This window comes from Phodopus roborovskii, unplaced genomic scaffold (assembly GCF_943737965.1).
Source record: "Phodopus roborovskii unplaced genomic scaffold, PHOROB, whole genome shotgun sequence".
Classification (NCBI taxonomy): Eukaryota; Metazoa; Chordata; class Mammalia; order Rodentia; family Cricetidae; genus Phodopus; species Phodopus roborovskii.
In genome coordinates, this window is record NW_026126416.1 from 2,298,247 (window position 1) to 2,320,766 (window position 22,520).

The 22,520-nt window shown below is 39.7% G+C and overlaps 1 protein-coding gene across 2 annotated transcripts in view; it reads left to right on the forward strand.

Annotated features, from left to right (window-relative positions):
- Positions 1-7,036: 7,036 nt before the first annotated feature.
- Positions 7,037-22,520, forward strand: part of LOC127221289 (complement factor H) — a 47,998-nt gene continuing 32,514 nt past the window's right edge. For both annotated transcript variants that reach the window (XM_051183175.1, XM_051183176.1), the window contains exons 1-5: positions 7,037-7,177; positions 16,922-17,107; positions 17,441-17,546; positions 19,998-20,074; positions 21,579-21,770. In XM_051183175.1, coding sequence (XP_051039132.1) covers positions 7,120-7,177; positions 16,922-17,107; positions 17,441-17,546; positions 19,998-20,074; positions 21,579-21,770 — 619 coding nt within the window. In that variant the 5' untranslated portion in view covers positions 7,037-7,119. The remainder of the gene's footprint in view (positions 7,178-16,921; positions 17,108-17,440; positions 17,547-19,997; positions 20,075-21,578; positions 21,771-22,520) is intronic.

Consider the following 22,520-nt stretch of genomic DNA (forward strand, 5'->3'; position numbering starts at 1 on the left):
ACTGAGCCAAAAGGTGAGTCTGTTTCAGATTGACTGGCGAAGGTGCAGCTCAGACCCCGAGAGGAAACACAGGCACTGAGAAAGCCTATCTTAATAATGACATCAGTGTATTTTGTTTGTTTGTTTTGTTTTGATGCAAGGGCACCCTGGCAGTCAGGAACCAAGGGAAACCACAATGTCACACCATGAAACAACCTCACACAAGAGATTTACTGGGGAAGAACAGAGAGAGAGAGAGAGAGAGAGAGGGAGGGAGAGGGAGAGAGAGAGAGCACAGTGGGCTTGGGAAGAGGGGCAGGCTTTTTATAGGGTGCAACTGGAAATATTGCTTTAATTCTGAAACACTGTTTGGCCATTAAGGCTGAGTCACAGGGTCAGTGATTTCTAAGTGTCAGGGCTTGAGGGCAGGCCAGGCACAGGGTGATTTTCCACTGGCCTGTCACCGTACAATAATGTCACGTCACAGAAGTAGTGACTAAGACTGAAGTTGGCACCTCAGTGGGTGAGGTATTGCTATGACACACCTGGCCATGCTACTTTTGGAGGAATTTAGAAGACTTCCCTACTTTGCATTAGAAAAGCAGCTGAATAAGTGGGGATTAATGAGCTGTACAAGTAGGAACATGGTGCTGAGGAAAGCATAGATTAGGACAGCTTGGTTCAAGAGGTTTAAGAGGAGATGGATATTAATAAGTGCCCTAGAGACCATTCTGGTGATATTTTGGCAAAGAGTGTGGCTGTTTTCTGCCCTTGCCCATAAATTTGACTGAGGCAAAATTGAAGAGCTTTGGAGATTTCAAGACATCCTAGTATTGACTCTGTAGTGTGGTTATTAATGCCCATGCTTATGCCGATCTGTAATGAAGGGGCGTAAGTTCAGAGAGAAAAATACAAAACATACACAGTTTGAGGAGAAAGGGGACACTGGAAAAATGTAATGGAGCAAGTCAAGTACTCAAGGAAATAAAAAGTTTAAAGAAAATCCTGATGTTAAATCCAATAAAGGGAGTGTTGACCTCAGGGAAAGCTCCACCCAGCAATACTTCCAACCTGTAGAAGGATATTAAAGAAAGGCTTAATCGGTGAAGAAAAACCATGAACAACAGAAAGCTGGTAGAAATGTAATTGAAAAAGGAGACAGAGTTCTACTCCCAGAACTGAGCAATGTTGACCACATTGTTCTGGCTTCTGGAGACAAGAATACAACAAGAGAGCTGTGGAATCTTCCTCTGTATCCAAGAGAGGCTGCTGTAGCCAGGTGTGAGTTAGTGGTATCCCAGCATGGAAGCCCAGAGAGGCCACCGTGTGAAGCTGTGAAATTGAACCTGGCATTGTATTGAAGTCCACAGGATGTTGGAATGCCAGAGTTGTGGGATACCTACCAAAGCTGCATAGCAGGTATAGAAACATCCCAAGAATGAGAAGTCTATTGTAGTCAACAAAGCAGAAGGGAGCTGGGTATCTGATGAGCACTTGGACATCAGAGATGGAGATATGGAGTTTGCTCTGCTGGGTGTTGGTCTTGCTTTGGTCCAATATTTTCTCACTACGCCTCCTTTTCTTATCTTTTAGAAGAGTAATGCATTCCCTGTGCTATTGGATGTTGTAAGTATGTGATCTGTTTTTTTGATCCTGATTCTACTGAGGGTTGCAGTTAAAAAAGATTGCCTTGAGTCTCAAACGACACTTTGAACTTTAAACTTTCAAACAGTGTTGATGGACTATGAGGATTTTTTAACTTGGGCTGAAAGTATTTTTGTATTATAACGATAAGCCTACTGGGGGCGGCCAGGAAGTGAATGTGGTGGCTGAATAAGAATGGCCTCCATGGGCTCGCATATTTGAACGCTTAGTCATCAGGAGTGGCAGTATTTGAGAGAGATTAGAAGTGTACTGAAGACCACGTTTCAGAGGTTCGACTTGTGCTAAGTCCCCAAAATGAGCCATTCACCAGGAACCATTGTGTCCATAGATGCCTAGCTGCTGGATCAGCATATGTTTTTAAAACTGTCTGACAAGAGGGAGGATTTTCTTGTTGAAAGGAGAGGATTTCCTCGTCATTTATGTGGTATGTGAACTCCCGGATTTTTGTCTAGTTTGATTATCACTTGCTTAAGAACACATCCACTGAAGATCGCGGTTTTGAGTTGTTGCTCAACTCTTGCCTCCTTTGGTTTCCACATTTCCACATTTCCCCCCAGCATGCAGAGGGACAGTATGTGCCATCCAATTTTATATCTCTCTCCCTCCTCCCTCCCTCCCTCCCTCCTCTCTCTCTCCCTCCTCCCTCCCTTCCTCTCTCTCTCTCTCTCTCTCTCTCTCTCTCTCTCTCTCTCTCTCTGCTAAAAGCACATTATAAATGTCTAGACACTGCCTTTATTTTAGGCTTTGGTTTCCACCCTGCAGTTTCCCTCTCTCTGCACTGGAAGCAGCACACTTGGCCTTTGGAAATGGATCCCAGACTGCCTCACTTTGTGCTCTGCTTTGTAAGTTTTTTTTTTTTCCTTGCTTATTTGCTTTTTAAACTAATAGTTTTCAGCGACCACTCACCTCAATGTCAGGTCCAAAAAGAACCTAATACAAATGGCTAACCGTGGTGCCTATCAGAATACCAGAGCACAGGCTGGGATCCATGCTCACTCAGTGCCTGTGGCTCCTTTCAGCTCTCCTGGCCCTGTCCCCTACCCCAAACGCCAGCCCATTGGCTTCTCTGCCTCCTGCTACTCATTCCTTCATAACCCTACCATTTCAGCCATGCATGCTCTTGGCTTTCGGCTCTTTCTTGGTCCTTGGCTCTCTCTCTCTCTCTTAGTCCTCTTGACTCCTTCTCTCTTGACTCTCTTCCTTGGTGCCCCCTCTCTTGTCTCATGGCTTGGCCTAGTCTACTGCTCATGTCTAGTCTTCTACTTTCTCTCCCTACTCCAGATTCTCATTCATGGGCTAGTTGCACGAGTGTTAGCTACCATCTACTCTCTCCTTATTTAACTTAAACTTAAATTTAGTTACAAATAAGCACCTGTAGTTGTTGTTATGTACATGAGTTCATGGATCAGAGCAAAACTGCCCTCTTGGGAGATACTGGTTCTATGTAACGTTTTCCCTTTAAAACATGTCCTTAGGTATTGTTGTGCATTTATGTTTAACTAACTGTACATATGTTGTCCATAGCACGCCCAACTAATTGCTACTCAAAACAACAGGATCAGCAACATATCACTAAATGGTCCACCAGTGCCACTGATGTCATGGGAGTAACCAATAGCAATCTAATTGGACTTAAAGCTGAATCAATAGGAGGGACTTCACAACTGTTGCAACCCTACCCAAGAAACCACAGCTATAGAGCTCGTAGAAGAAAACCTATTACTGATATTTTGACAAATTAATACAGCTTCCAACTGTACTCTAAATATTTGTCCTTAAATACCCATAGGGAAGTTCAGCTCTCCCATCATCAAAAAAGCTTCTTGGGCTGCAGAGATGACTCAGAGGTTAAGAAGAGCATTATCTATTCTTCCAGAGGTCCTGAGTTCAATTCCCAGCAATCACGTGGTGGCTCACAGCCATCTATAATGAGATCTGGTACCTTCTTCTGGCCTGCAGGGATACATGCAGGTATAACATTGTATACATAATAAATAAATAAATCTAAAAATATTTAAAAAACAAAGAAGCTTTCTCTTTTTGTAACAGATCGAAGCCCTTGCAGAATCAAACTGCAGAGAGTAAATGTTTGTGGATTTCCAGTGTGGCTGCTACACATACAACACAACCCCTACACCCATGTCTCAAGGAACATCACTAAGAGGTATGGAAAGGTTGTAGAAGCTGGAGATTCATGACACCTGTTTTGAGATAGTATCTTTTAGACAACTCAGGGTTGTTCACTTATAAATTTAACAAATGGTTGCCAGCACAAGAACTTCTCAAGATGACACCAGACAAAAAGCCAATGTGGATTGGGGGAAATCTCACACTTAGATGAAGAATTATAGGCAGTCGATTGTAGGGAGTATGGTTTTTCCTCCTGCTGCCTAGTCTTGTCCCGCCGCCGCCCCATCCCCAATTAGCACACAGAGAATCTGTATTAGATATAATTCTGTTGACCCGGTACTAGTTTCTTATCGGATAGCTCTGTCTTAAGTATTAACCCATTTCTGCTGATCTATGTATTTCTCTTACCAGGGAGCCGGCCGGCATTCTACTTTCTCCAGACTCTCCATCTTGGCTCCTTCTTACTACTTCCTATTTCCTCCTTGTCTCCTAGTCCCTCCTATCTTCCTTTCCTATTGGCTGACAGTGCTTTATTCATTAACCAGTATGAGAAACATATACAGAATGACATCTCCCACCAGTCAATAGCCGGGAGAATTAGTTATCTTCAGGGACCAGCCCCCTCCCCCCCAACAGATTTCCCAATCTTAAGTGTTCATCCCTAAACACATCATATATATGTGGCAACATTAATTTGACTCAGTAGAGTGATTGTGCACATGCATCTACATATATGATGATTATAGAAGGAAAGGTCAAGAATTACAGAGGGGTAAGAAGGACATGGGAAGATGTGGAAGGAGGAAAAAGAGGCATAGGAATCACTCAATTACAATGAAATTCTAAAAGATTAAAAATTTAAAGTAAGTATGTAGGTAAAATTAAAGACAAATTATAAGTTAAATTTATAAAGTAAATTATAAGTTAAAATTGATAAGTAAAGCCTGGCAGCTCTCATGAAGCAGAGGCAGGTGTTTCTCTGTGAGTTGGAGGCCAGCCTGGTCTACAGAGTGAGTTCCAGGACAGCTGAGGTAAAGAAACCCTGCCTTGAAAAACAAACAAAACAAAACTGATGAGTAAAATAAAAATAACAATCGTACATATAAACTGCCCACGTCACTGAAAAGGCCTTCAGCACAGTTGTCTCTTGCCTACCTTTGTGTGAATCTGGCAACTGAGACCATCAGGACCCTTTATCTGTCTCCAGACACCAGATTAGCTCACTAGAGGGTATTGGGTCCCTTTTTAAGTGTTCAAGCTCACACATGATTTCTCTGGCCAGAGCCAGCAAGAGTTATCCTCAGGCCATTTTTCATGGGAGTTATACAATTGTCTTTTCAAAGCTACTTGGATAATAATAAAGTGAAATAGATTTGAACATGCAAAAAATGATGAGTAAAACTTAAAAACTAATACAATATGCATATTATTTACACAATAAGACCTGATACTTTTAATTTTTTATATTTTCAGTTGTACATATATATTTATATATATTTAGTTGTACCTGTGCATATTTTAGTGTACACTTTTATTTTGTTATAAGCCTCAATTTTGTAATAGCTTTACTAGAAATAAGAAAGAAAAAATACGTCTTCTGCATATTTGATAAAAATTTGTTACTTGTTAGCAAAGTATTAGAAAAGTCATCAGGAGTTCTCGCCACCCAAGATTTGTAATTTTTAGTATTGTCAAAGTTTAAAACAAACTCTGTCCAATTGTTTGGAATAAAATGAACAACATTCAGGGTGGTAAACTAGCTCTTGTGAGGTGGTTAGCATTAGGCATTCTGAATTGAGGTCTTGCAAACTGTTCTCAGGGCAGGATCTCTCACGGGGAGGGGTTCCAGACTGAAGGAAAAGAAAGTGAGGAGAGCAAACAGTCCTTAGTGCTCTCTGCAACAGGACTGTGGTCGCCATGGGGTCACCTGCTCCTGTCCCTGTGACTGTCTTTTCCCCTACATGACAGGCTGTGTCTAAGAGAAGTGTGAGTCAGCTTCCTTCAGTTGCCCTGGTAAGGTGTCTTGTCACAGCCACAAGGCAAGCAACTACTCCAGTAGTTATTGGCAGTTGCATCAATACACATTTAGCAAACTGTCTGAAATCTCCTATCTGTGTAGATTCAGTGTATGATTTGGCGGTATTAGAGCCTTGCGTTTAGCATCTTAGTCTTGCAGGTTCTTACGGTCTTAACGATGTGGTTAAATGACTGTGCTTGGTCCATTCATGACTGGGACAGCAACGTCTTACCAAACTCCTTGCAGACTACCATTGTGACGCTATGTCTGTATTACTTCCATCATTAACACACACAGGGATAACTCCAAACTGTGCAATATTCAAATTGAACAACACACAGGACAGAAAAACTTACCAGGAGCCATGTCCTGCAAAGTGATATCGCAAATAAAGTCCTTAGTGAAGGACTCTAAGTGAACAAAGGAGTAAGTTGCTCCTTCTGCGCTCACACTAAGGGCAGACCGATACTGACCATGTTCTTGGAGACACTGGCAGTGGGGTGGGGGAGAAACTGGAGAGCACAGCGGATAGAAATGAAGACAGGCGTCCCAAGTTTATTTAACAGGTTGGGCGTTGAGTACCTATCTCCCAGGGTTCTGCATGCCGCAGGCGTGTTCCATGCCTCTATATTAGTTACTTATAAGATACCTCAATGAGAGGCTGGAAAAGTAGCAATTCAAGTGTTTGGATTTTTTTGAGTTATTTCATTTATATCCAAGGAAACACGGGCCAGCTACCTCAGATATATAAGAAGACTTCCTTGGAAGGCTGATTTCATGGATTTAGGAAAGCAGTAGTCTCCTCGTTGCAGTCTCTCAGCTTGACGATCTCAACAAAGTTTCCTGACAGTGCCTGGGTGTGGGTCCTGAAAAGACTGTCTCACTTAAGTCTGCTAACTGATTTTTTTTTTTTTTTTTTTTTTTTTTTTTTAAGAGCCTTCGTTGCTTTCTGTTGTGTGGTTATGAAATCCAGAGGCGATCACCAGCCCTGGCTTCTCACATTCCGAGAAACCTGAACTTGTTTCCAAGGAAAACAAGCAGGCATTTACAAGAACAATCCAGCCGGTCACTGTCAGGGTGCACTAAATGCTGGGATCAAACGCCCACGCTGCTGCTAGATAGACTTGTGGTCAGTGCTTTTAGTTTGCTTTGCAGAAGTTGCTGGGGGGTGGGGGTGGGGATGGAGGCGGAGCATCTAGAGATCCTGATTTCCTAAACCAACTTCCAGCTCCCCTTTGGGGAGAGACTTTCCCTACAGTAACCACAGTTCTTAGCAGAAAAGAACTGGATGGTGCTGTATTTCTCTGCGTCCCAGAAAGACTCTCGCCATGAGACTATCAGCAAGACTCATTTGGCTTATATTATGGACTGTTTGTGTAGCAGAAGGTAAGCTTAAAACAGATCGTCTTTCTCCCTCCTGGCTGTGGCGCCTTACAAAACATTTGCAGATAGTATTTCTCAGGGTGACCATTCAAAGGGAGTCTAGGAAATGGGAAGGAATTACTGGTCTGTAGCTTAATGGCTTTTGGGGAGGGAGCTAAGTTTAAAAACGGAAGGCATTTCATTTGGCTGCTATAACTGATGGTGCGTCCCGCTGCAAAACTCAAGACGGTGATTTAAACGTGTTTCTGCAATTCATAATTCGGTATAGTCATTTAACTCATAGTCTTTACCCTCCCCCACTTCTCATGAGTGTCCCTGAAATACTTCATGGATAACTAGTAAGGAATATGTAAATACCTTATGAAAGCTTTTACAAGTTTTTTAGTGACTGGAATTATTTCAGGCATAATTATAACACTTCCTAAAAACATCACTTACAGCTGATAGTGCCACGGTTTTAAAAAGTTTCGTACGTTAAAAACTGCATGTATGAGAATAAAACAATTATAAAATTTGGCACATAACCTGCATATAAAATTTAAGATCCCATTTATTTGGTTTCTTTTTTTTTTTTTCTGCGAATATGTATGGAGCATGTAGCTAATGAAAGCCATTTATGGTCTGGGAAATGTGAGTGTTGGAGCTCTTGTCCAATGTCAGTATCGGGAGTTCTGACTCTATCATTCAGTTAAATTATACCAAGTCTGTTCACTTTATCCAATGAAGGGGTTTTCTTTCCTAGTTCATGATAGGTGAATGGGCATTCAATTAAGTTCTGTTTTGTTTTTTAAATAGGGTGTCACTATAGTGTAGTTAGTCCTTGAACTCCCTGTAGCCTTCCTGTATCAGCCCCCCACCCCAAAACCCCAGTGTGCTGAGGTTACATGATGGATTGACTGTCGTGCCTGACTTAGCATTTGTAATACCAAGTGAATAACACCCGTTAATCATTTTCCCAGACATTTCACTTAGCCAACTCTTGGCAATTTGCTGTAGCCTCTACTCAGTGGAGAATATTAGCAAACAGTCTTTAACTGGGTACTTACCAATCCAGATGAGAAAGACAGATACAGTTTCTCATTTGGGTCTTTTAGTAAAGTCCTAAAGAATATTTCAGTGAGTTTGACACTTTTAGGACCAGTGAACTTATATCAATTATATTTTCTAATATTATTCTTTGAACTTTAGCTCGTAAGTCTTAATATTCAGACACTTGCAGACCGAGGCAGTCATTTCCTTATGGAAATATGTATTAGTAAAATGAAATGTGATTATATTGGCCAAGAGTTCTAAAGCAGTGTTGATACTATTAAATATAACTCAATCTTTTCTTATGTCATGTTAATGAATGCTTTTGTCTATTTTTTTTTTTTAATGTTCTCCTTTCATACTGCTAGCTGGGAGATTACATATAAATATCTATTTTACTTCTACCTTATTTTTAAATCCTAAGAAATGATACAATTGAAACTAAGCTGTTTATATAATTAGAAAGTAGAATTTCAGTATTAAAAGGAAGTGACATGAAGGTTACATGATAATTTAGTGTTAACAGTTCTAAATCGTCACCTATATACCATGGTTCCCAGCTGGCTTTCTTGTTATTGTTGGATTTGAATTTTCATCAGTCTGTATGCAAACCCATGCTGATGAGTTGGGCAGTTGTACTGTATACTCTACTGTTTAGAGAGCTTCGTAGTAAGAGCCAGAGCTGGAGTTTGGTATTTAAATCATTATGTAGAGTGACCTCACAGCATCCACAAAGCACCCGTAATGCAGAGACAGCTGTGAGAAGTCCCATGGATTTTCAGTGGACACAGAGCTCCCTCCCTCTTCATTCTTAGCTTGGCTAGTCAGCTGTGTCTCAACAGCCTATTAGCTTAACAGGAATTTCACCACACATAATAGCTTGGATCAATTAAAATAGGTACACACGTACTTCAATATTTGCCTCTGTCTCTATTCCTCTATTCCCCACATCAGACACTGGCTACTGGGCTGATTTAAAAAACAAAACAAAACAAAACAACAACAAAAAAAAAAAAAAAAAAAAACCAGATGGTTGTGAAATGCTATCATAATAGACTCTCCTAAGCCAGGAAGAAACTGCAAGCGTTTCATAAATCTTTCCTGCCCTGATAGAGACCAACATCCATCCAGAACCAATGTTAACTGGGGCAGCATGTAGGCTGAATACGTTAATGAATTTGCTTGCCACAGGATCTGGCTACTTGAGTTCAATCCGTGGAACCTACCAGATGAAAGGAAGGAAAACACCTCCTGCAGACCATGTTTCCCTTCCCACATGCAAGCATGGCAGATGCATATTGAACAACAACCACCACAACAAAACAAAAAAACAACTTTAACGAAAAAAAAAATTTTAAATAGGAAGAACTATGGACCCAGCTTCCTTTTTGTCTTTCTTTTTCCACAAGTCAAGGGTTTCCTAATACCTTCGTATACAGTGCCTGCCTGTGTCCACACTCTTAACTGCCAAGAACAGAAAATGCTGCTTTTTTTTTGCAAAATCACAAGCTGTTTAGAATTGGGTCAAACTTACAGGACAACCTGTAACTGTAACGTTAGAGTTCCTCAGTCAAGCTGTGTAATTTCAGTTCCGGGAATGGATTATACCCAAGCTTTCCAAGCAACGCATTTAACCCTCACAATTGGATATTGTGTGAAATTAGGTCGCAGCCCAAAGTTGCTGAAACAAACCTATTAAACCTGTGTTGAAACACAACCAAATAACTGCTGTGTGCTTTCTGGGGAGATGAGTGTTCTTTAACCCTGGAGGCTGAAAGCGCGAAGGTGTCCTATCAGGCTTAGAGATTTTAATCATAGAATGGAGAGTTAATTTAATTCTATACTGTGTTGTTTTAAGTATGAGATGTTTTCAAGCTTAGTTTGACTCTGGTGTGGAAAGCTTGGTGTTATATATATTAATTATGAATTTATAATAGCTACTCTTTGGGGAGCTAAAGGAAAAGTTAGTTATGTTTTTATTTAAAATGCGATGACATAATGTCAAGGAGTCAAATGACTTTCTGCATTTCCTTAAGAGGGAAAATTTATATGGAGAAGGTGAAGGCATCTTCAAGTGTAGGGTTTGACACATCCTAACTGAAAAGCACATCCTCCTCTATTCCTCTAGACCTGGTCATACTGAATAGCAACACTTGGCATGTGCCAAGTGACTCAATGAAAAGCTGAAAGAAGGTGTTACATGTATCTCTGAGTATGCATCACTGCACGCAGAATTGTATGAACAGAGGTCTGCCACGCCCGTGCTTTCTGTCTCCGAAATAATTGAGACAGTCTCACCTATGGCCCAAGCTCGCCTTGAACTCCTGGTCAGCCTTAGCCTCCCAAGAACAGGAATTCCGAATCAAGAGCCTCTTGTGCAGGTCGTCTGCACACGATTTACCATGGTTTAGTTTACGCGTGAGACCAACCTTGGCATCTTGCCTTCATGTCCCTTTATCACATCAAAGGCCTGTAAACCTGCCTTAGGCTAAGCCAGGGCTTACAGGCATGTGCCCTATAAACATTTCTTTTACTTAAAATTATAGAGGATGGTTAGTTCATTGCTGGAGTCTCGACTAGGAGTATCACCATCTTTTCAAAGCCAGAAGACACCTTAAAAACTCAGAAATCATCCATCCTTGGCATTTGTTCACCCTCATTGTTTGGAGCAAAAGGGAAAGAATTCACAAATATGACCCAAACACCAGTTGCAAATTGAATAGTCCCCTTCTGCTTGCAAAGCTGGCACTTCATAATTACTTAAACAACAGAAGACCTACTGCCGTCGCTTCCTTCTGGAATCTCAGAGTTGGAGCGAAGGAGTGGTCCTTTCAACACAAGCCATTGAAGTTATGCACACACACACACACACACACACACACACACACACACACACACGAGAGAGAGAGAGAGAGAGAGACACTCCCACATTACCCCCCACACACCAGGACACGTAGCTGGGCTAAAGAATCAGGATTGTGGCAGAGAAGACAGCACAGACATTCTCCCTTGAGTTCAGAAATTTCAGAAGTGTCTGCAGAGATGAGGCCAGGAAAGCATGTGCCCCATGTGATAAGATTCCACGTGCACATAGTCTACACATATACTCATCTCACAAGTGGTAGTCACCCAGGCCCCAGGGTCCAGATATCCAGTTATACCGTCTTCTGCTTCTTCTCAAGTCCACCCTAATAGAGCATTTGAATTTTATAGATCTTTATATAAACTAGAAAACTGGGCAATACTAGTTGGTTATCCAAATTAGGTTTGAATTCCAGTGGGACAAGTATCCCCCACCCCCCAAACTACACACGTTTTCGGGCACAGTATTGCATTTCCCTGAAGGGTGTTATTCGGCGCTGTGCAGTAATCCACCCACTCGTCTTTTCTACCACTCTTAAAATACTTGGCATGCTTTTAGCGCCACAAACCCAACCAGCCTGTAATTTACGCGGAAGGGACAACATGGTGAAGTTTGGCGCTATTCTGTGTAACTTCCTGTGAAAGTTCACCGGCAGAGGGTAGAATGGGGCTGTGGTAAGGGGCACCAGAACAAAGTCATTCCGAGACAGGAAGCATTTCAGTGTGAAATGCTGTGGTAGGTGTCAAAGGCTGGAGAAGTTACTCACTCACAGGCGGGGTGGGGTGGAGGGTGGATTGTGGAGGCAAACCTGGCTTGATTTTCAGCACAGTCATCGTCTAGAAATGTGCCTGCCGTTTACCTGAATGCAACTTTAAACCACAACGCCTGAGCGCCGCAAACTGGAATTATTCTAAGGTGGAAACTTCCACATGGTAAATAGTCTTCCTCTTTGGCCTTAGATTGCTCAGTTTTGAACCCTCCCTCTCCCTCCAGATGATTCCGGTTTTGTTTGTTGTCTCTGTCAGTCAGTCTTTACCACTTGCCTCCTGAGCACACTTTTCCTCATTTGAGGAGATGGGTGTTTGGTTAGTTGACTGATGGACACCTTACCCATCAGGGAGAAAACTGTCACATTCTGGTTAAAATTAAAGGGAGAAATGGTTTGGAGAAAGTCAGGTAGCTAAACAGAAAATAACATCCTTACCACGAAACAGCGGAAAGAACACAAGGATTTAAGGGCACTTTTGTTTGGACTTCTTAACTTAGAAAGCTTGGTTTCTCACAAAAGGTGCTGAATGGAAATCCGGTAGAGGATGATTATAGAAAAGCCCTTTCAAAGGTTCCTAAGAACTGTTTACACTATGAGTTAAAAGCAACAGAATCCTGACTTCAAAAGCTGCAACATGGACTCACACTTGGGACACAGACAGATGAACAAAGGGGTTTGGGAGAGTTGTCAGTGCGTGCAATAGCTTCAAGTTCGCCAGACAGTGATTCCCTGGTTCTTTTTTCTTTCTTCCAAATCATGTCTTTTGTTGTTGGTTATTTTGTTTTTGTTTTCCTAGACAGGATTTTTCTGGGTAACTTTGGAGCCAGTCCTGGAACTTGCTCTGTAGACCAGGAAGGCTGGTCTCAAACTCACAGAGATCCGCCTGCCTCTGACTCCCTGAGTGCTGGGATTAAAGGCGTGCACCACCACTCCAAGCCAAATCTTGTCTTTTAAGTTTCCCATTTGTCACTGTCAGCGACAACTGTGCACTTTGACTACATGGAGGTATGTCCTGGAAATGCTTCTACAGTTCTGCTCGTGTTCATGCTTTCTTTCATTCAGGGTCACTTTTCAATGACTTCTAAGTACTGGGCAATATAACCATACTTTCCAAAAGGCAGTCATTTATTGGACAGGAAAAGAACTACTCAAATATTGTAGCTTGTCTTTTAAACCATAAAGTCGCTAAAGAAGAAAACCGAAAGTTGGAAAGGTGTGCTGTGTATGCAAGATGGAATTCTATTCATATTAATTATATTCATATTAATGTCACATTAATTATAGTCATAATTATGAAATTAATAAGAAAATGGATGCATCCAGATGTTTGTTCCCTTTTATAGTTGTACCCTAGTTTTTAATGCTTAATGTTTATTTGTTTGATATACTTTACATTTACATGTATGTACACATGGGGGTGTGAACTCTGCGGAGGGCATGTGACTAGAAATGGGAAAAGTGTGGCGGAGGAAGGAAGGCGTGACAGAGCAGGTGATGTGGAAGCTGAAAAACCGCTGGGGTAGATGAGCACAAGGCAGGGCAAGGAGGAGGAGTAGAGAGAATAAAACAAAACTATTTTGAAAAGCGCAGGGAGGGGGTGGGGAGGCAGGTGAGGACGGTGCACGCCTTTAATCCCAGTACTAGGAGGCAGAAGCAGGTGGATCTCTGTGAGTTCAAGGTCAGCCTGGTCTACAAAGTCAGTTCCAGATAGCTAGGTCTACACGGAAAAATCCCTGTCTCGGGAGGTGTGGGGGGTGGCGGTTGGACAGGATAATAAAACACAATTCTTTGTATGCTAATTTAAAAGTGGAAATTAAAAAAAAAAATTATTAGAATGGGTCAGGAGAGGGAGAGGATGATATTTGGCTGAGATGTTTTTGCTGTTTTAGTTTCATGTTGTCTCTCTGAAACAGAGTCAGACTGAGCAGCCCAACTCCAACATACTGAGATTACAGGCACGAAGCCTCATGGAGGCAGGTTTTGAACTCCGCATAGGAGTTGAATGGCAAAGAGGAGGAGGTTAATGTTTGGGGAGACATCATACAGCCAGGAATAAAGAGGTTCTGTGAAACCGGAGCACATTTCCACTCATTCAAGAAAAGTCACCTTAACTTCTACAGGAATTATGGGCAGGGCTTCCTCAGGGCCCTACTGGTAACTAACACTCAGCATTGGTGCTCCCTAACTTCTAGGGTTTATTTACTCCGTCCTGCAGCTAAAGTGGCTTTTAGAGGCAGCCATTTAAGCCCAAGGAAAAAGCATTCAATATATACTAGCAGTGTATTTTAAAAAGACAACATTGTGCCTGGAACCAACCATACTTGGTGTTAGGAGATTGCAGTCCAAGCAGTGCCCGTTTGAGAAGAGCTGACTGGATTTCAAGCCACCTCCTCACAACCACACAAATGCCAGCTGCTCCTACCGATTTCTTCAAGGTTGCCACACCACGGCGGTCCTTACTGATCTGTGTTTCCCTCAGGGTTAACATGTTTACGAATAAACAGCGCAACTGTCCCTGTATATTTTGTAAGAAGAAACTTACTTCTTTTCAAATATTTGCTGTGTCATTTGAACCTGAGATTTTTGTAGTTTGTTTTTTAAAGTACTTTATTGCAACTGATGATTTATTTCTTCGTTCAAAAAACTATAAATTCTATATTCTTGAACTACTTGTAAATTACTCTGAATATGTTTAATTAACAAAAAAACTACTTAGCTCACATATGTGCATAAAATTAATATTCATTTATATCAATAAGAAGGCAGAATGGAAATTTAATGGAAATATCTACTTTGGTATTTCCATTTTATTCATGTGCTTTATTTTTTCTAAGGAACTTATAGTTTTCAATAATAGTATATTCTACCATCTGTTAAGAGGTAATATTTTTAAAATGATACTTCCTCCTCGTCTCTAAAATCCTTTTAGAAGCTGTAGTAAATGAACGAAAAGGCTATCTCTGACTTTAATCTACCAAAAATGTGGGTACAAGTAATATGTTTCACAAGATATGCAAATTCGTTAAGGATTATCTCATTTTTGCAAGAGCATTTCAAATAGTAATTAAGAGACATATTGGCATCGGAAAAAAAAGGAATCATATCTGTTTTGTGTGTCAATACTAGCTCTTTAAAATATGAATATGAAGAAGCTGGTGAACCATGGTTACTAAAAAATCATGTTTGCTTTTTTCACTTTCAAAAATTATACCATTACCCCCGTTTTCAGATAGTACAACCTGTACACAATAATTCTTTTTCCGACAAAAAAAAAAAATTGCAACTGGCAAATACAGCCAAGTAAACAGAAAATCAACACAGGCGATTTCAGAAAACACCTGTCAATTATGTTACTGCAAACACGTGGGACTAGGCTTTATTTGTCAGAATCCGAGTAAATAAGTAGGTATAAGAAGTTGCGTTCACTCACTCACCGGTAGCTGGAAGCATGAGGCTTGCCCCTCTTCAGAGGTTTTAAGATGAGTCATCTCTCTGAAAACTTTATTTATTTTTTTATTATTCTTTTGAAAGGATTGCCACGCTCCCTGTTTTGTAACACCTGCCCCCGTTTTGCTAACAACTTCCCATCTATTTCAAGCAAATGTGTCGTCGTACATTCACTTTGACAGATTGACTATGTGAGTCAAAAGAACTTCTTACAGTCTAGTTAGAACTCTGAGAAAATATTTCCGTGGAGCTTAAGGGATCCTGCTGTTTGTCACCCTCTCTGGACAGCCTTAACCCTTACTGTAGAAACATGGCGAAGGGTTAAACTGTTTACAGCTATAATGCGAGTTACTTGTACATACTATGCTGAGAATATAAACAAAAACAACAGCAACACATACGTTTGCAGGGAGCGGACTAAGCAGCCTCTGAAAGCACAGGGATTCTTCGTTTTCAGAGAGCTTTGCATTTTGAAGAACCCAGGGTTTTTTGTTTTGCTTCACTTTGGCTGGGGCTGTGGTGGAGTATTCGCGCCATCTAGTGTACAAAAGCTTAAGTACTGACACAGTGAAAAACTAATGTATCGCTTTCACTAAGACAAATGTTCTAAAATTTAGGAAAATACTCAAAGGAGTATTTTTTTTTTTAATATCACAACATGTTATATAATGACGTCTCATAGAAACAAGTTCTAGGTAGGATGCCCCTCGGTAGGTAAGCAATGTATTTCTCCTACAAAACACAAGAAGAAAGCCCAGCACCTCTAATTTACTTCCCAGTCCCAGACCATAAGGGATGAGCAGTTAAAATCCATGAGCTCCCATGTCGGCCAAACTTAAGCTCAGTTTCAATTCTGCCACTTTCTGGTGCCTTGGGAAAGTTACTCAATGTTTAAATAAATACCCATGCCCTTGAGTAAAGAGAAAATGAAAATGAATGAATACAACCAAGAGGCACAAACGTACTAATTTTCTGTCCATTCATTTCATACACTACCTTTAGTTAATCTATGGGAAAGTTAAGGGAGTATAGAACACATACTATTTTTGTTAATTTTCTGTATATGCATTATGTAATTCACACTAAGGAATAAACTATGAACACAGCATATTAGTGATTACTATCCATTCCCACCAAGAAACAGAGAATTCCCAGCACCCCAGGAGATCCCCGTTAGTCTCTTCCGAATGGAACCAGTTGTCTTCAAAGTTATAATTATGTTTATTTTTGATTGCTTCACACCCTGTCTGTGCCTTCATGATACATACAAAGCTCTCCTCCATTTTTAAGTCTAAACACAAACGCTCATACCAGGGCTGGAAAAGGCTTCTCAGTAGGAGGATAAAGGGTCCTAAGCACAGGCAAAGGAGTCAGAGGTTCCCCCAACTCCTTCTGTTAGGGTTTTAACAAGAACACCAAGCTACACAACCATAGCATATGCAGAAGGCCTAGGTCAGACCCATGTAGGATTCCCCATCTGTTGGTTCAGTCTCTGTGAGCCTCCAAGCTTCCGTTTCCCCAAAAATGGTGAGCATTTAAATGTTGCCTTTGTTTACAATACCATTAAAGAAAAGACATTGTAAAGGTTATTATGTCTATGTAAAGAAGTACTTCAAATATTAGTGTGTTTTTATTGTAGATTGTAAAGGTCCTCCTCCAAAAGAAAATACAGAAATTCTGTCAGGGTCTTGGCCTGACCAACCGTATCCAGAAGGCACTCAGGCCACCTACAAATGCCGCCCTGGATACCGAACACTTGGGAGTATTACTAAAATATGCAGGCGTGGAGAATGGGTGGCTTCTAACCCATCCAGGATCTGTCAGAGTAAGTACTTCATGTTTGAGAATCTTCAGATAACTTCTCGCTTTGATGTAATAAATGATTTATGCTGTAACACTATAATATTGTATCACCACCATAACTAATATATATATATATATATTAAAAATCATTTTAAAATGTAGTGAGCCTACAAAATTAAAAATGGAAGTAGACACGTAGCTTCAACTATAAAATGTTCTTTGCTGTTTTTAGTTTGCCTTTTTATTCAATGATATCCAAATGTGCTCCCCTGACTCCTACACTACATGAGGTGTGTTCCATAGACTGTATTCTAATACTGAATATTTTCTTTCTTTCTTTCTTTTTTAATTTTAGAAAGGCCATGTGGGCATCCTGGAGATACACCCTTTGGGTCCTTCAGGCTGGCAATTGGAACTGGGTTTGAGTTTGGTGCAAAGGTTGTTTATACCTGCAATGAGGGGTATGTTGTCAGTATTAAGTTACATGTAGAAAATCTACAAGTTTGTGCTTTAACGAGACTGAATTTTTCTATTAGCATTTAAAAAGTAACATAAATAAGGCTAGGATGTGACTAATTTTATTTTAATGCCATGTTATCTTTATAGCATTGGAAAGTTAAGTGAGTTGTGATTATTCTGGCATAATGTTGAAATAAGGGAGTGTTAAGTCAGTACACAGAAAAGTTAAGTGTGTACCAACTAGCCCTTACTACATTCCATTATTTGCACACTATTATGTGAAATGGGAAAATTTTATGTATTTGGGACAATAGGAATTGTGAAAACAACTGTGTTATATGGTAACCCTCTTGAAAAGATTTTATAGCATTTAAAGAAAGCAAGACTTTTCTGACTTTACCTTTTTAATTAAATGTATTTATTTACTTTAAATACTAACTACAGTTTTCCCTCCCTCCTCTCCTTCATTCCCTTGCCTCTCATCCTTTCTACATCTCCCCCACTCCCAATCTACTCCTCAGAAAGCTTAAGGGAGTCAACAAAGCATGGCATATCAAGTTGAGGCAGGACCAAGCTCCTCCCTGCATCCTCCATAGGGAAGAGGTTCCAAAAAAGCAAGCCAGTTCATGCATCAAAGACAGATCCTGGTTCTATTGCTGGGGCCCCAAAATCAGACCAAGAAAGCAAGACTTTTATTTGTGAATAAAAAGTCTCTCTCCCGAGTGCTATTGTTAAAGTTCAGTAGTATGCAAATTACTTTTATTATGTGGGACCCAAACACTAATTTTTCGGAATCATTGACTCTGCCCTCTGACCAGCTACTGGGCCTCAAGGTTGACGCCATCAATGAGTTCTCAGTTCTTCATTTTCTATTATTTATCTCCATTGCCATGGATTATTTTTAAAAATTCGTAGGGATGAATTAACTCCATATAGCAAACAAGAATAAATAAAATTAAACATTGTGAATGGAATCTTTTTAGTTGCTCTTTATTTCCTAAATTGAGACCATAAACTCTAACAGTTTAAACTTTTCAGGCTTTAGATTAGCTCTAAAATATTCCCAAACTCAAATATTCAGTGTTCATAAACTACTATCTCATTGTTAACCCCTCTCTGACAAAGGGGAAATTTCTCATCAACATCATGGGATACGCAGGGGAAATAAATATGACCCACATTTGAAGCCCTTCAAAAAAAAAATAATAATCGGATCATGTAAGAACCCAGTACACGTAGATTTTCAAACTCATTTTTGTACCAATTTTCAATTATCACTACATACATTTTTGCACAGAACCAACAAGGAATTATCTCACCCCAGGCTAGCCTCCCTGATTTGGGATTCACTCTTGCACTGAAAAAAAAAAAAAAAAAAGAGGGAATCAAACTCATATGCTTTCTTCATTTGAACCCCCCACTCTCAAAACATAACATTTACAATTTGGCGAAGAAATCATCTGAGTATATCCCTCTGACTTTGGCCCTCTTGAACCTATTTTTGCCTCTTTCATCTTGTATATGTGAAGACCCAATACTGATAGAATCCTATTATGTCCATAAGTTTGTATATTGAGCTTCAATTACCAACAGAAATCTGCTGTTGAAATTACTGACACTAAGGAAACTCTTCACACCAGGTAGGATCAGTAGGCAAAAATGGTTCTCATTAACTTAATTTTTTTATTGAAGAATGCTTATCTATCTTGAGGAACGTGTGTGTGTGTGTGTGTGTGTATGTTTTTTTTTTTTTTTTTTTTTTTGGCCAGGAAGAGTGAAAGCTAAGGATGGAGTAGATTTATTACATCCCTGATTTTTTGCTCACCATTTTTAGTCCTATGTCTCTGTCTTCATTTTCTCTGCTGGGTATGGGTTTAGTTTCATATTATTTAGCAGATTCATTAGTTTTGAGCAATCATACATATAGGTGATTTTGAGATGACATTGCAAGAAGTTTTTTTTTTCTGTATGAACAACCATTTTCTGTTTCTCCCTTCCCTCCATTAACATAGGTCCAGGAAAGTTTTGTGTATAATTTTATAGAATGTCTGAAGGAGCGTGGCATAAGGGGTGGTCTCTGCTGTGGATGGAAAGTCTTCACCAGGAACTTGTTTTTTTTTTTTTTTTTTTTTGTTTTGTTTTTCTGCTGGAAGAAGACACATTCTGCCTCATAAGGGAGATAGAGTATCAGATTTATAATCCATTATTCCATCTCCTCTACAGCAAGCACTGACTAAACCCTTAATTCTAAGTTCTTTGACTAAGATATTCTGCTGAAGTGTTTTCTTTCTATAAAGAATTAGGAGCAAGATAAGAGTAATATAAGACAGAGAAATGTTTTTTTTTTTCCCTTAAAAATCTCTTACTGGAGGGTATCCATCACAGTAAAGAGCATTAAAGTACATAAAAATAGATGATGTCTCAACACAATTTTATTTTGTTTTCATTTCTAGGTATCGACTGTTAGGTGAGATTGATTACCGTGAATGTGATTCAGATGGATGGACCAATACTGTTCCATTATGTGAAGGTAAAAAAAATTAGCTATTTAACATGTATGACTAAACACCTAAAATAAATATTTTTCACATTTTACAGAAAATATTCTTGAAGTTTATATTTATCTTATTCATAATATTTTATAGTTTCTAGGCTAAAACGAACTATAGTTTTGATAGAGAACTATTTTGTATTTCAATATATTAAGTATACTAAATCTAGAGGGTGGCAAATTGCTCAGGGCTAATGTAGATTCTTTGGGGTCATGGGTTTGACCCTGGACACACAAGAGTCATCAATAAAACCAGAAAAACTCAAAACTATCTAACAACATAATAAATACAAACAAAGATTGATATGATTTTATGACCAGTGTACTGATTACTAGAAATACCTAAGCCGATTTTTCATTCATTTGAGATTTTCAGCATTCGTAATACATACAACCATCACCAGCTTAATAAAAGGTCCTCTAATAACTATCCAGTTACAGTGACCTAGGCCACCACTGCGGTAGAGAATATGATTGAAATATCTCTTATCAGTATGCTGCTGCCGAGGTTTTCCCATCACCTTAACTTTAGCAAAACAAACAAACAAATAGAGCAAGAATTAAGAAAGAACTCTCTCTTCTTTTACGCCTTGCTCATATGTAGCGCGAACAGCAAAAATAAGGAAATACAGGTCTTGCTTGTGAGTTTGGGGAAAATGGTCCAAATCTCTAGTTACCATGGAAATAGCAAAGGTCGATTCAAATGCTATGCCCTATTTTCAGGGTAAGTAATAAAGGGGAGAAGGAAGAGTAGATGGGGGGGGTAGGTAGAAGGACAGAGAGAAAGAGATTGTGATCACACTGGACATCCTCATGCCTGGAGAAATTCCAGGTAAGGAAATGAGAAGGTGTTCCAGGGAACACTGACATAAAATGCTTGTGTAAAATTAAAGCCTTGGGACCACCACCTGGCCTGCAGAGGAAACACTCCTAGGATAGCCACTGCATCCAAAGTCTCTTTAGGCAACATAGACTTTGAATATCTTCATGACGGAGACATTTTAAGTAAAATAATAATATGAACACCAAGGTGGAAAGGAAAGAAGGATTAAGGACAGCTTCTCTATCAGAAGAAATATCTCAAAATCCATCGCTTTTACATCTTATTGGAACGCTCTGAGGAGTTGTAGTGTCGCATTGCTCCGAGGCATCAGTACAAAATGTGTATTTGATTATTCCAGAATTCACATTCTTTTTAAAATATATATATGTGTGTGTGTGTGTATATATATATAGTTTAGAAGACACTCGGAGATCATCAAAACTCAAACTATCATTCAAGGTGATGGTTTCCTCTTTCCATCCCCACAGCAACTGATGGCAATACCACTCGTGTTGCGCGACTCTGACCTCACTCATCCAATCATATTGCGTGTTTCTCAGAGCTTTAAGCGGTTCTCTCCACTAGCGTTCACATTCACATACACATTTCATCTACAAGCTTTTCGAGTTCCCCTGGTAAATGTGGTGCCTGTGTTTTCAGCCGCTAAGTGTTTACCAGTGACAGAACCGGAGAATGGAAGAATTGTAAGCAGCGCGGCAGAACCAGACCAGGAATATTATTTTGGACAAGTGGTGCGCTTTGCCTGCAATGCGGGCTTCAAGGTTGAAGGACAGAAAGAAATCCACTGCTCAGAAAATGGCCTTTGGAGCCATGAGAAGCCAAGATGTGTGGGTAAGACGCACATGTGCGTGTGCTCGGTATTTGAATGGTTTTGGAGATTCTTATGAGACATATACATGTTTTTAAAGTACATTTTTAATTAAAACATAGTTGCATCACCCTAATCCTTATTAAGCATAACTGTTTCCCTGTAATTGATTGAAGGCCTTTTTTTTTTTTTTTTTTGTGGCATGATCCCTTTTATTTTACCTTCAGGACAACGATATCCGTCATGCCCTCTTATAGATGAAATACCTTGGATGCCAATAATTACTGTGACTTTAATGGTTCAGATGTAAACAAAAGTTACTGCCTGGTGTTAATATTCACCGTCACCTCAGCCTTTCTTCTGTGTGTTATAATGAAATTGACTTCCAGAGTTTTACAAAGATTTTTGGAAGCTAAAGGTTCACTCTGTGTTTCCAATCATGCTTCATGATGACATTCTAATTTTAATCAATATTGTTTGGAAGGAATATATATATATATATATATATATATATATATATATATATATATTTGTTGCCAGGTTTAATTTTTAACACCTTCTAATTTTGATTGATGTTGTTAGGAAGTGATACATCATACACACACACACAAACACAAACACCTATTTGTATTGCGAGTGTACTGTCAGTTTTATTCACCTGACCTGAATCCACTAAGTAAACATTTGACTTATAGCAAAGCGATATGATAAATTGGGAATCAATATTTCTTTGATTTTTGCTTCTTTCTTTTCTTCTTTTTTTTTTTTTTTGT